Source organism: Arvicanthis niloticus, chromosome 4, assembly GCF_011762505.2.
Source record: "Arvicanthis niloticus isolate mArvNil1 chromosome 4, mArvNil1.pat.X, whole genome shotgun sequence".
NCBI classification, from domain to species: domain Eukaryota; kingdom Metazoa; phylum Chordata; class Mammalia; order Rodentia; family Muridae; genus Arvicanthis; species Arvicanthis niloticus.
Genome location: NC_047661.1, coordinates 104372985 through 104388634, shown reverse-complemented (window position 1 = coordinate 104388634; position 15650 = coordinate 104372985). Strand labels below are relative to the sequence as shown.

The following is a 15650-nucleotide window of genomic DNA, read 5'->3' as shown; positions in this document are numbered from 1 at the left end:
ATTCTGTTATACATAATAATTTGAAACACTAAGAGTGCTATGTAAGTTATGTACATTCAAGATAATGAAATGGTCTGTGAACTGATACCTACAGAACAAATTATACAGATATTGTTTTATGCAGGTCCTATATACAATGAGAATCTATATCCTCTGTAGAGTTAATATTTATTGATCTTAAGTAGTTTCAACACTTCAAATGGATCAGCATGGAACATATTCCCCCGAGAAACTCATCATCTCTTCCTGTTTGCTTTTCTCCTGATCTATCTAGAAGATCCTATCAAAGGAGAACTGTTAGCAATGGCTGTGCCCTGTTAAGCCTCCTTTGCTCTCACCGCTTCACTGTCTCTTGTTGCGAAAGATCTTTATTGCACACCTACTCACTGTTTTGAACAGTCTTTCTTGGCTTTCTCTTCCTTAGAATCTCTAATTCCATCCTTCCGCCACCTCTTCAGTATCTTAAAATATACCAGATTTTACTGGCTTGATATCCCTTGGAAAATACACTCTCCAGTTAGCAGAAGTTATTCACAAATTATAACACTGTTGTTCATTTACTCTTCTTAAATTATTTTGATTTTAGGTTAAAAATTACTTTCACCATTTGTACTCTGGATATATTCTTTCATAAATGAAAGTTAAATTTTTTTACTTATTGTACTCATAGGATTTATATTTATATTTTGCTGGTTATTGACCACTTTGAATACTGTTTCTGCTTCTAAAATGCACGCAAAAGAATTTTGTTTCAACAAAGTACTTTATAACCCATTTTTGCTACTTTCTATGAATAGTTAATAATCCCAAGAGCTCATCTCACATTTACTCATTCTTATTAATATAAGTAATGTGTAAACATATATATTTAATAATCTGACATAAGAATTGCCCAATTGTTTTGAAAAAAATTACATGGAGCTTTGAAGTCTTGTGGAAGAGTTGGGGGAAGGATTGAGAAACCTGGAGGGCATAGGGACTCCACAAGAAGACCAATAGAGTCAACTAACCTTGACATTTGGGGGTTCTCAAGGACAGCCAAAGAGCATACATGGGCTGGATATAGGGCCTCCTTGCACATATGTAGAAGATGTGCAACTTGTTCTTCATGTGGGTCTCTTCAACAACTGAAGTAGAGACTATCCCTAAAGCTGAACCCTGTTTTGTTAACTGGGATGCCTTGCCTGGCCTTAGTGGGAGAGGATATGCCTAGTCTTGTAATGACGTAAGGTGCCAGGATGGGATGATACACAAAGCAACCCTCTCTCTTTCCAGAGAAGAAGGGGGGGGGTTGGGGGCTGTGTAAGGGTGGGACTGGGAGGAGGGGGGCTGTGATCAGGATGTAAAGTGAATAAGTAAATAAGTAAATGGAAAAAATTAAACTGCATTAAAATGTGTTTTCTCTCCTTAAGAAAGTTAGCATATTTTTAATCATAAAGAAATAAAAAGGAAATGCAACAGTTAAGCTTAATTTTAAACTCATGATATAATGTCTCTCTAGATTTTTTCTATAGGTACAGAATAATGAATATCATTATGGTTATGTACTCTATGAGGGTACACATATTTGTCCTGTTTGTCACTGTATCTTAGGGATGGCTTGGCTACTGGTGGCTGCACTTCAACAAACAATTGAGCAAATGAATGTGAAAATGAATGTGAAATTTTCAGAGTGGCTTCAAAAATAATGTATAAGTATTCAGTATAAACAGTGCTATTGTATCAGAAGTATAGAATTTCTCACTTTCAGTCAAGCTCATAATATCTTCTAGAATGATCTGTTATGAGTAATAATTGGTAGCATTAAGAATGCTGTCAGTATATACATATATATATACATATATGCATAAATATGTATATGCACATATAATAAGATACTACATGGATACTATTATATTCAAGCAATGGTAGTGTATTTCAAATTCAGTAGAACTTCACCTTCCTAATGCTGCAATCCTTTAATACAGTTCTTCATGTTGTGGTGACCCCCAACCATTAAATTATTTTGTTGCTACTCCATAATTACAATTTTGCTATTGTTACAAATCATAGCATAAATATCTAATAGTCAGGATATTTGATATGCAACCTCCAAAGAGGTTACAATGCACAGTTTGAGAACTGCTTGTTTAAGTGGTTTATGGATTGGTAAATACAGATGATACTACATAGATCCTATTTATATATATGCATAATGAGAATCTGTTATAAAAGTATATTCTAGGGTGTTTATGTTTTAAAGATTTTATGCAGTTTGAATAGTTCATATTGTTTACTTCATTTATAAATTGTTATAAATACAGAAGATATTACATAGACATTATTTCTTGTAGTGTGAATTTTTTCCTTATGATGTAACTTGGGTTGTGCTGAAACTTTCCAAATGATTGAGATTTCTGGTTTTGCTGTCTGTCCACAGAATGGCTTCACTCCTTTGTACATGGCTGCCCAGGAGAATCACATTGATGTTGTTAAATATTTGCTAGAAAATGGAGCTAACCAGAGTACTGCTACAGAGGTAGGTCTACTATCGGAATATTTAAGGTCTATATTCTTTATACCAGTAGCAAAGGATCTCAACTGTTTTGTCCAAAGAATATTCATATTACTGTTGTAGTCCACAATAACGGCCAGTAATTGACTCGGGTTTGTGTACATCAACATAAGTTCATACCTTCATTTTAGATTCATTATTATGTGTTATTATTTTCATTTTTATTATTAAGCTTGGATTTGTGGATGAAACATGGTTCTCACTTTGTAGTACAAGTCAGCCTTAAATTTGTGTTTCTCATGGGATTATAGGAGCACTTGTGACCTGTCTTACTTCTGGGATCTTTATAACATTCTAAATTTAGATTCCAATAAATGATCCTCATTCCTTTCTGTCAATATTTTTTCTTAAGATACAATGCAATTCCTTCATGGAACAATTTCTAACCATTAGAAATAACTTACAGCTATTTGTATTAGTATAATTTTCTAAGGACTATATCACAACACTTTTATTTGTGACAAAATACAAATCATGACATTAGTGTGTGACCATGGTTATGGCAATCTCCAACTAGAATCGCTGACATTTGTTCAATTTCTGAAGGTTCAGCAAATCTGGACATATGTAAGAGTTGGAGGAAAAGGGAATCAGAACATCCCTCTCCTTTCCACTGCACATCTTCCTCAGAGGCAGAAACACCTTTTTGTTTCCCATCTCTTGGCCCACAGCCAAACGTGACTGGTACCCGGAAGCCATCTTGATATTTCTTAATGTCTAGTATATTTTTCTTTCAGACAATTTTATCTTTAGGTGAAGTGAACACAAATTCCCTTCCATGTTGTGCTGGACAGAAAAGTCACTGAAATGTATTGAATTGACTTCTAATTCTTTGTGGGAAGAGGGGGCAGTAACTTTTATGGACAATATCACTTTGTCCATATCATCATCAATATCATAAAATGACAGTTTATTCTCACCATAGAGGAAGTCACTATCAATGCTAACTAAGTTATGCATTATGTCATATATGCCTTGATTATGACTAGAAAATACAATTGCCCATTATGATGTCCTTCTGTGTTCTGCATTCAGTAACAGACACAGATTATGTACTTGCAATATGGATACGTGGATTTTTCTTTTTTATAACCTGGAGCTTTTTTGTCCTTTGAGACACTAATTTTATCTGTGAGTAGACTGTGAATATCTTAAAGTAATGATCAGAAAACAAATGACTGTGTCTTAAAGATTTTTCCCAGCATAAGGGAATCCATCTGTTTTCTTTTTCCTTGAAGGCTGAATTGTTGATCAGATGAAACCTTCACATCAGAATCCTCTCACCCACCCAGGGAACTTAGGGTGTGGCTAGTGTGGGTTTTCGGTGAACTCAGTTCATGATGTTCTCAGCAGATGGACAACTTTTTTGGTCTAGTTGATCATAGCAGCATCACAGTGTGACTCCAGAAATAGCTCTTAGTGATCACTGCACCAGCAGAGGCCAAGGTATATGGTGGGTTGCAGAAACTTCAAGCTTCTGGTTGTTTAACCTAATTCAACACTTGCAAAGGAATCGGAGTGGGGTGAACTCTAGCTGTCACAAGTATGTCTTACATTTCATTTTTAAAATGTCACTAAGTAACTAAAGTCATCTTCTTACAATGACTGGAAATTTATAAATTTAATATACTGGCTTCCCCAATCTACTTTTATGGTTACTGAGGGTCACACAGACACACCTGTGCACACATCCTTCCAACCATACCATTCTGTAACAAGTAGCACTATTGCAGGGATGAACAGTAGATGCTCTAATGCTCTGTCCTGAAATATCTTCTTTGGTTTCCTTGAAGTAAGTGTGACAGGCAAAAGGAGCATTTCTGTGTTTGTGAGTAGCAATGATGTGTAAAAATCAATTACCAACCAGACACTATATACACTTAAAAAAACCAGATAGTTATGCAATCCTTCCACATGGCATTGAAATACACACACACACACACACACACACACAAAGAAATACTTAGCTTTAGAATTTCTTATAAATAGGATTAGTAAATAAAGGATTTAATCAAAGCTGCTTAACTTAGGTGGGTTTCTTTTCCCAGAGTTCATTGAGGTATTTTAACAGTTTGTTATACATAATTAGCTTTCTTCCCTGAAATACAGATCAGAATGAATTCCACGTGGTTGGAATCCAGCTTTTAGTCCTCCAAAGGGAGTTCCCTGTCCAGCCAGCACCATTTTTATGTCTCTTTTCCCTTCCTTCCTTCTGAATTCTGCCAAAATTTAAGGCTACAATCTTTTTACTGGGATTCCTCTCTGTGGGCTGTGTCTCTAAGGAAACACAAAACAGAACAAAAATAAAGTCCACATGCCATTAATACAGACTGCTGGGGAGTGCTAGGGAAAATAAATCCAAAATATGCAAATGACAGTGGGTGTGTCCTCCATTCACAAAGTACCCAGTTCTGACACACCTGTACACCGGAGCTGCTTGCTGTTCTTTAAGACACTAACTACACTCTGCCCCTCTACTCTATGAGGTAATGTGCTGTATTTAAAATTCAAACATACTCAGATGAACTAGCAACCTATTCATGCTGCGTACATGGTCATGTGATCTACCCATTACTATCATTCATGCTGCATACATGACTCATAACATTTGCTTGCAAACTTCAGAGCATTGAGGAGGAATACACTTGCTTCTGAAGATGCAAAAACGACTTTCCAAGTTTTAGAAATATATCTGGAGACCGTTCTAACTTTCCAGTGTTTGTGCTGTCGTGTGTTCAGCCGCTTTTTTAAGTTGACCATTGTGAAGTTGGGTTTTAAATGCTATCTGACATATGCAACGTTATATTAAAATCACCTTATCAATCTAAAATACAAGTGGTTTCAAAATTAATGGCTAGTCTAATTTACCAAACAGTTTAGGTCACATTAAATCTCCAGCATCCCAACATAAATTATATCCCTCCACGGCAGTTATTACCTCCCTGAGACAATGCACTGTTCATTGCACACCCATCTTTCCACATAGAGCATCATTTTCACTCCTGGTTGGATTTCCTTTCCATTCTTTATCTTTATATACGTAGCCATAGCTAATTTTTGTTTTTCTCTTACAAATGCACATTTGACCCACTCCTATAAAATGACCACATTCCACAGTCAGCAGGATTTGTTACGATGCAGATGGCGTCCAGTGTAAAGAATAGAAATCAGGAACACAATCTGATGAAGCCACCAGCGGATGACAGTCCACTCTGCTTCTGCTCTTCACAGAGACATTCTGTCCTGCTTGCCAGTCTCACTCATTCACGTACGTTATATTCCAGGACGGCTTTACTCCTCTGGCTGTGGCACTCCAGCAGGGACACAACCAGGCGGTGGCCATCCTCTTGGAGAATGACACCAAAGGAAAGGTGAGGCTGCCGGCTTTGCACATTGCGGCTCGGAAAGATGACACCAAGTCTGCCGCCCTCCTGCTTCAGAATGATCACAATGCTGATGTACAATCCAAGGTAAGAGCCCATATCTGTGGAGAGATCTGCTCCGACTGCCAGCATCTCCTGGGCGATGACCAAAGAACAGTCACTGCTGATAATGCAGCACCCTGGTGAGGAAAACACAGAAATCATTTCCATGTATATTTAGATGGAAGGGGACTACTATCTGTTGGGAGACAGTAATAGAAATTTAAGGCTAAATGGTTTTCTTCAGAAGGCCAGATTCCATCTTTGAGATATTTGGCTCAGCAGTCTGTCTACACCATTAATTACAGAGAGAGTCAGAAAGAATGAATATCGTGTACTGGAGTTGCTGTTTCTCACTCTGTCTTGTTGGAATAGAATACTCAGTTGCAGTGAGCAGATCTGCTGTTCCTTTAATTCTGCATTGTATAACATCTTCCCTCTTTTCCCCACAAAACAATGCTTCAGATGATGGTGAACAGGACAACCGAGGTACAGTATCGCCATTATACCAACATTTCCCTTGTTTTTATTTATTGTTAGTTTTTGCCCAGTTCTAATTCATACTAATAATTAAAGTTCTACCAGTGGGAAACCGTTTAGAGAAAAATTCTGTAATTAAGAAAGAATGATAATTTAAATGTATTTGATACAACATATATTTGAAGCATCATTAAACTAACTATTTACATAGTTTAGGAGTTCAACATGAAACTAAAACATACCATTGCATATGTTTTAGTGAGTGAGCCTTATTCTGAAACTTTTGCGAAAATATTTATTTTTTTCTCTTCAAGAAAATGTACAGTCTAGGCTTTAGGGAAGTAAGAATCCAGGAAGCTTGATTCTGTTATTTAATTGCAGATGTCCCTTTTTTTTTCTGCAGTTTTTTTTTCTTTACCACATTGTTTATAATCAATAACGGCTCTGCACATCATGAGCAAATCAATTGCTTTTTTCCCCCTGTAAATCTTAAAATACACGCTGTTAAATCATTTCTCTCTTATAAAATAGGTCATCAGAGACAAGAACATTAAGTTCATAAGTTCCAGTGTGTGTTTTCTCCCTTTTGTCACAACATAAGCATTATTGAAAGTATGTTATAAAAATTAATCTATGCTTAGAGGTAAAGTTATGAAGGGTAACTTTTGTTTTGGTGGTGTGGTTCTCTAGAATAATTTTTGTTTTTGTCATTACTGAGCTGGGGACTTGAAGAAGTTGTAGAGATTTGGGCATTTCTTCAACATTCACAGAAAGTGACATATTTCTCAAATCTTTATTAACACATTCATCTACTGAGAGGCAATTCACTGAATTATTTGCACTGTTTCTTTTGTTTGTTCTTTTGGGTACATGACACTGGATGTGGAGGAACTTTAACTCAGCTGCTTGGTAAAACCTCTCAGAATTGGAAGCATACAAATTAATCTTAATTACTAATTTTAGTTAACTTTAATTTCTCAGGTCCTCCTTGGGGATTATTTTTATCCATTGTGGAGGAGGGTGCAAACCAACATTAAGTTGAACAACAATTGTTAGCCTCAGGCATTATGAACTTTAAGGACAATGAGAAAGCATTAATTAATTAAAAATGATAAAATAATATTATTGTACTTGAATAATTGGGCAGTCATTTTCCATCAACCAATATTTTGAAATTAAACTATAACTTTAATAATTGTTATGTGATAAATCTCTTCCAGGGGAGACATAGCATACACATCTACTCACCCTAGACAGGGATCTCACAACAAAGCAAAGTTCATGTACCACTAAATTCCAACTTGGTGAACTAATGAGTTTTTATTGGGGGTTACTTCCAATAATATAGATGAGATGTTACTTACAGAAGCAGAAATTATCCAAAGACAGCTGAATCACCAGAGCCCCCTCTAGCATGGGTGACAACTCACAAAACCTGCGAACATGGAGCTCACTACGCAATCTGAAGGCAGTTTAATAGGTTGGAGAATGCCTGTTCCAGGGGATTCTGGTCCATATGTCTTATAGTTATCTGCTGGCTTTGGCTTCTTCTAGGCAGCTGGTCTGGTTTCCATTTCAGGCTGGCTCTACTACCTCTGCTACTGCTACTGCTACTGCTACTGCTACTGCTACTGCTACTGCTACTGCTACTGCTACTGCTACTGCTACTGCTACTACTGCTACTTTCTTTTTCTCCTCCTCCTCCTCCTCCTCCTCCTCCTCCTCCTCCTCCTCCTCCTCCTCCTCCTCCTCCTCCTCCTCCTCCTCCTCTTCCTCCTTCTTCTTCATCTCTTCCTCCTCCCCCTTCCTTTTTTAATTATTAATTTTTAATATACTAATTAATTTGTATTCCAAATATTGAAATATTGCCCCCTCCCAGTCTCCTCTCTCAGAGTTCTTCAGCCAGCTATCCCTCCCCTTTGTCTCTGAGAGGTTGCTCCCCCCCCTCCCCCCCCCCCCCCCCCCCCCCCCCCCCCCGTTCTCCTTCCCTGAAACATTAATTCTCTACAGGATTAGGTACATCCTCTCCCACTGAAAGAAACTCAGTTTTTATTGCTTACTCTGGCAGGGAGGGTTCTAGTAGATCTAGTCATTTTTAGGGACTTCCTGTAACTATTTTGTGTTGTTTATCTTTCTACACTTAAGAGTCTTCCCTGCAAGTTGAAATGTTTCAATCTCTGAGGAAATTGTTACAATAATAATAGACATATATTCGAATATGTCTGTGTGACAAGAAATATCAAGATGAAATAGAAAAAAAGATTTGACATTTTATAAAATAATTATGGGTTATACAATGATTTTACTGTTACTTTTGGCATGTACATCACCTACATGCGCAATAAAATAATCTGGATCATGTTTGTGGGGACTGAATTCACAGTTACTATTCTTATTTCTATATCTTGTTTCTTCACAGATAAAACTTACTTGCAATTAATGTTACTGAATGCATAGGCAGTCTTCTGTTATGTAAGCTATCTAAATGTTTAGCTTAATGTTTGAAAACAGCATCACCAAATTCTGTACACAGAGTCCATAAAAGCTGTTGTGGCTTGTAGAATATTTTTTAGAAGCAATAAAGTGCATATTAAAATCCACTTCAGAGTAGAAGAGAATAGGAAATGACCTGCAGACAGTGGGTTGTTAGCCAGTGATTGTTGTTTGTTTCTCCATCTTTTTAAATTAAATAGTGAAAAGTGTAGAGTAAAGAAAATTATCAGTTCTTTGAGCACCTCAATAAAACAAGAACTGATATATATATATCATATATATATATATATGATATATATATAGTGAAGAACAGCCAAAATAATCAAACTACATCTTTATAAAAATATGATTTAATTTGACTTTCAGAATTTTGAAGCATTTGCGAAATAAAATATATTTCTACTCACATCATTCCTTCACATTATGAATTATTCACATCATGATTATTTTAATTATATTTTAGTAATAATTATATTTAATTTATATTCAAAATTGTATTGAACTGAACCATTTTCTTTATTTCATTTTCATATTGATTGCAAACATTTTTAAAAAAAATGGAAAATAGATTCTTCTCATATAATACATCCCAACCACAGTTTCCTTTTTCTCCACTCCTCCCAGCATCCATCCCTTCCAGATCAAGTCCCCCTCTGTTTCTCTACAGAAAAAAAAAAGAGACCTCCAAGAGACAACAAATAAACATGATAAAACAAGATTCAAAGGCCCTCATACCAAGGCTGTACGATGCAAGCCAATAGGAGGAGAAGTTGTTTAATATGGGTTTTCAAATTCTTGTCAACTATAAATCACAGTCTGCCTAAGCAGTAGTGAAAAGGATAGAAAATCAGCATGGATGCCATAGAATGAACTGATCATTATTTTTTTCCTGAGAAATTTTCAGACTCCTGAAAGCAAATATCAACCAATGCTTAAAAAAAAAAAAATCAATGCGTTTGGAAAATGCCTTAGTGGGTAAAAGCACTCACTGTACAAAAATGAGGACTCCCAGTTCCAGTTTTCTGGAAAAAAAGCTGGATGTGATCATATGTAATCATGTAACCTAGTGCAAAGAGGGCAGAATTGGAAGCTTGCTCGTGCTTACTGGCTGCCATCTAACTCCAGGTTTTGTGAAAGACCCTGTCTCAAGAGAAAAAGGTGAAACAGTGTAGAACAGAAGACCTAGCTCACCTCCTCACACACACACACAACTGTGCATAACTCCCATGCCACCCCTACATCCTTATACACACACAACTGTACATAACCCCACCCCCACATCCTTACACACACACACACACACACACAAATGTGCATAACCCCATCCCACCCTCACATCCTTAAACACACACAACTGTGCATAACCCCTACCCCCCACATCCTTGCACACATACACAACTGTGTATAACCCCCACCACACCTCACCCCCACACATGAAAATATAAAACAAAACCACAACAAAAACACTGTTTTTTAATCTTTGATTAAAACATGTATTAATAACTGTTAATCCTGCATTTGAAAGTTCATTTGGCTTCATCATAGTCTGTTTTCCTCTGATAAGCTAAACAATTTCAGGAAACACTTTTATATAGATAACAGTTTTGTATAGATAGCCTCGTAAATTAAAAGTTAACTTGCCGGTAAGTGTAGAGTATTTATTTCTCTCTTATAACACTAAACTATGGAGTTGTATTAAAACATTTATTCCATGGATTTTGCTGCTCATGTGCTTGGCAGGCAGTTACCCTGTACGTTTTCTGGTTAATCAGTGGTTGCCTTCTGTAGTGTGAGGCATACCCCTACCCACCCTTTTTCTCCTTCCCTAGAGTGGCTTCACCCCTTTGCACATAGCTGCACACTACGGGAATGTAAATGTGGCAACTCTTCTTCTAAACCGGGGAGCAGCTGTGGACTTCACCGCCAGGGTACGTGGTATCAGTGCACGTGTATTTTATGAAAGTAAATAAAATGGCTTCCAATAAGGCTTCATATTTAACCCTCCTTCTTCCATTCTGAAGATTCGGAAGTTTTTTACTGTGTTAATCATGGAATGATATTATAATCCAATAAATTACACATAAGGATCTGAGAGGCGTAGAGATGGTTGATGCGTGTGCTTATTGCTTTTCCAGAGGCCAAGAGTTTGATTCCCACCCATGTTAATCTGCTCATATCTTCAATTCCAGCTCCATGGGAGCCAAAGTCCACTTTGGGCCTCTGAGGGCAGATAGACATAGACACATAGACAATGAAAATAAAATACAAATGTGTCAGTAATCAAGGAGGCTAATTTTGACATGAATTTTGACTGTTATACTATAAAACAGTGCCAACAAAACAAAATCATGAATTACCAGCTTCTGGTCAATGGATGACAGTGTTAGAATATTAACCACAAATTATATGGGTACAAGTGGATAAACAATTGAATGAGACTTTTTTCTCTGTTGGTTTATGAATTGAAATTTTACTCTTGTGTCTTCCTAAAATACACAGGAAGATAGCACATAGAATCGGGCATTTAATGGTCTACTTTTGTTAGAAAATTCATTTACATGACAGTAAAAAATTCATATATTGGATGGCATTTATCTTGATTCGGTTGATACAGTATTTAAATATTTGGAAAATTATGACATAAAGCAGACACATATCCTTACCATATGATGACATCTGATATCTCTAAGACAAATATCAGTTTTATGTATACTATTGTAGTCCTTGGAAGTCTCCTACACAAGCTATGAATGGTGGTATATATCTGTAATCCTAAGAGTATGTGGGCTCAGGCAGGAGAATTTCTAGCCTAAGGCCAACCAAGGTTATAAGGCAAGTTCTAGGCTGGCCTGAGCTACATAGTGAAATCCTGTTTGGAACAAATTCTTTTGTTCTGAATCTATATTGTGCTATATTCCAGTTGTTTCTCTCTATGAATTATTCTGAAGATGTTTCAAAGAATAATTACCAGTGAATATTAACATAGATATTTTATTCTATTTTTAGCTGTATAATCTTTGAGATTTCAATCTCTACAGTGCATGAGAGACATTTTCCTGGGCTCTGCTTCTATTACACAGATGTTCTCCTTCTGTGTCTTAACTGTGGCTTTACAGTCAATGTGTATATTGTAGTTCTTGACTAACACACATTTTTGTTCATTTTTTTTTTTTTGTTTTCTAACACTTACTGTTCATGGTTCATGGAATTATTTGTTCCTTATGATCAAGTCTATTGCACCACACACATTAGGGGTCAAATTACCACACAGATCACAACCCCTTATATTCTTTGGTAGAGAGCCATGCCCTGCCATATCCAACCTGCTGTGTTTGGTTTTTTTCATGGAATAGAATGGAATCACTCCCCTGCATGTGGCTTCCAAACGGGGAAACACCAACATGGTGAAGCTCCTTCTGGATCGAGGTGGTCAGATCGATGCCAAAACTAGGGTGAGTGTCTCTGCACCTTAACTCTCCCATCATTCTTAATCCCGCAGCCTCCCATGCCCCATTTGTAACACTTCTTGGAAAACACAAGCAGCATGTTTTCAAGGGAATTGGTCCTGGGCTTGATTTTAATCTCATAAAACATTTAAAGCTTCCAACTAGTAAGATGAAATTAATGTTTGCTCATCAATGCCTAGAGAAACTGACCACTAGCCCCTTAGTGGGATAGGTTTTCTTGCTCAGTTTTTGGGAAGAGAGATCAAAGATGACTCTCACTTGGCTCTCCTGTGAGTGGTCATCAGGAAGGCAAATCGACTGGTACCTTCAGGCTGGGAGACTGAGTCTTTTGCATAAAGTGCTTTTGTGCATATTGGCAGCTTCGTGCATCTAACTGTTGAACCTATCAATCATTTTCTTCAGTAATGCTACAGTCATTGGAGCAAGAGATTTGATATCATGCTGACAGAAGTACACCAGACAATCAGCAAGGTGTACCTTAATCTCAGTAGAGGTGGAGTCCTTCATTCATTTATGACCTCTGAAATAAAATGACATCCAAACATCTCAAACAGACACATAGTGAATAAACTAATACGTTAAAAACAGATTCAGAAGGCAAGCTGCCTGATTTCAAATCCTACCTGTGCCATTCATGCAGCTAGAGAGTCTTGACATTTTTCTGACCTTGAAGTGTAGCTAATAGTACTCCCTAACATCAGGAGGTTGTGTGAGGATTAACTCCTAGCTACATTATTTTTCTTAATAAACTGGAGATGTACTTCAGGTCATACAATGCATGCCTACTTTGCATGAAGCCTTGATGTCCAGCACCACATAAATTGAGTGTGGTAGCACACATACTTATAATCCCAACATTCAGAAGGGATAGGTAGGAGCATGGGAAGTTTAATTTTACTCTTGGCTAGCCTGAGCTACATGCTTGTCAAAAAAGAAAAGAAGGTCCATCATATTGTTGACTAACCAGAACCTCTGTCATCTATCCTAACTAAAACACTTAGTTCTGAACCTGAGGAGTACTGAGAGGAAGAGAAGAAGTGAGGAGAGGAGGAGAAGAAGGAGAGGAGAAGCTAGGTGATGAGAGAGAGAAAGAGGGGGGAGACAGGGAGGCAGATGTTCATGTATCTCCACCAGTCAAAGATAGTTGATATATCTAGGTTGGGTAGTGGGTTACACTTCTGATTGAGCAATACCAAACTTATAAAGCCTCTGATTAACATTTTTTAAAAAATGTATAAGTGCAAAAAGGAAAAGGAGGCATAGAATAGGAGTTTTCTAAGGGAGGGGGGGAATGGGGAAAGGGGATGGCATCTGAAGTGTAAATAAAATATCCAATAAAAAATGGAAAAAAAGAAAAAAAAGAAAAAAAAGAAAAAAAGAAAAACATTGTTTTAATATATATATATGAATAGTGCTGATATTATATACTTTTTTTGCTTAAATATACACATATAAAATTTTAATATTAGCTTTCTTAAGTAGAGTTGGCTAATAAGAGACTTCACAAAAATTTCAAGTATTTTGAAACAAAAAATTGAGCCAGTACTTTACATCTGTAATCTCTGTATTGTGCTGAACACATGTAGACCTAGTACTCAGTCAGAGAAGAGCAGAAAAATGCCAAGGTTATCATTCTGAAGTCAGTCTAGGCTGCAGAGTGAGTCTGAGACCAACGTGGGCTATGTAGAGAGTTCCTGTCTTCACAACAAACAGAAGAAACAATCTCCCCAAATACTATTTCACTACACACACACACACACACACACACACACACACACACACACACACACACAGACACAGACACACACACACATCTTCTATATATGAGAGGGAAAGTGCACCCATGAAATCTAAAAACATTGTCGCCTAGACAAGAATTTCATAACAACATCAGTTGGCACGCCAGCCCAGAAAGGAAGTTTTAAAGGGTGTTTTGTAGAGATGACACATACAGGCAAATGACAGCTGTCATATTCCCAAGACACAAGCCCCTGGTACATTATCCAGTCCCAAGAGGTCAGCCCTCAAGGCATGTGATTCAGCTGTGATTCAGCCATGGTGTGTGTGTGTGTGTGTGTGTGTGTGTGTAATAAAGAAGAGGTCATGAGTTCAAGTCCAAGAGGTGGCCACAGGAGGAATTAAAGTGGGGAAAGACATGGGTGGAAATACAGCAGGCATTTAGGAAATTTTCGAAAAAGTTTTAAATTAGAAGGTGTTTAAAAATCTCTTTAAAAAGAAAGAAACCACTCAACCAAATAAGCAAGCAGAAGAGAAAAGAAAAGAAAAGAAAAACACTCCCGAAACAAAACAAACAAACAAAACCAAAAACCCTCCTAAATTATGTGATGAGCAAAGTCTATTGAAGACCACCCTAGTTAGAACATGTATTTTTCTCTAGACATTTTTACATTCTGGGACTTCATATTCTCTCAGCCCCAACCATAGAAGTCAAAGCCAAATTCATCGATCTTGAAGCCGCCAATTGTTTAGCTTCTACAAGCTATACCTAGACAAAAAATTCTGTTTTTGCTGTACCTCACAAAAGTTCCCCAGGGGGACAAAAAAGAAAAAAAAGTCAAACAAACAAACAACATTTCATTTCTCTTAAGACCTTTGTTTCAGGGTAGTGGAGTCATGCCCTGTGGGAGTTTGGGAGTTGTTTGTTTTCTGTCCAAAGTGTGGCACTGTCTTTGTTTGAGAGTTTTGCCTGGTTCCAACCTTTGCCTTGTCACCAACCCTTCTGTTGATGTGTGGTGGATGGACAGCAGCGTGGGTGCAGTCTGACAGTTTAAGGCTGCTCCGGCATTGTCTGCTTCCTACTTCAGGCATTGCTGTCATTATTCTCAGCTTAGGTCACCCCTCAGTTTTAGACCTAAGTGCAGTGGGTTTTTGTTGTTGTTTGTTTTGTTTTTGTTGTTTTTTGTTTTGTTTTGTTTTTTATTATCTTGGCCTGTGTCTTACAGAGATTCGCTGTTTTTATTAACGCTGTTCTGCGGCAGGTACTCACCAGAGAAGAGAACAGTTGATTTTGGTTTTGTTTGCCGTTATAGAACTTCTTTAGCTCGTCAGAGACAGTCTTTTTTCATGCGTCACACACACTAGATATACGATTAAAAAGTCTAACACCAATAGCATGGTATTTCCAAAAATTAAAGCGTACTCAGAAATAAAGGGACAATAACTGGTGGTTCTTAGGCAAGTTATCAAGTGGAATCATTGGGAAGGGAATTTGGG

The 15650-nt window shown here is 37.2% G+C and overlaps 1 protein-coding gene across 10 annotated transcripts in view; it reads left to right on the top strand.

The window, feature by feature from the left end:
• The window catches only part of Ank2 (ankyrin 2), a 214650-nt gene that overhangs the window by 80446 nt on the left and 118554 nt on the right, over positions 1 to 15650 (top strand). For 8 of the 10 annotated variants that reach the window (XM_076933230.1, XM_076933231.1, XM_076933228.1 and 5 more), the window contains exons 5-9: positions 2420 to 2518; positions 5839 to 6024; positions 6442 to 6465; positions 10779 to 10877; positions 12303 to 12401. In XM_076933230.1, coding sequence (XP_076789345.1) covers positions 2420 to 2518; positions 5839 to 6024; positions 6442 to 6465; positions 10779 to 10877; positions 12303 to 12401 — 507 coding nt within the window. The remainder of the gene's footprint in view (positions 1 to 2419; positions 2519 to 5838; positions 6025 to 6441; positions 6466 to 10778; positions 10878 to 12302; positions 12402 to 15650) is intronic. The other 2 variants (XM_076933234.1, XM_076933235.1) reach the window with 1 other exon arrangement.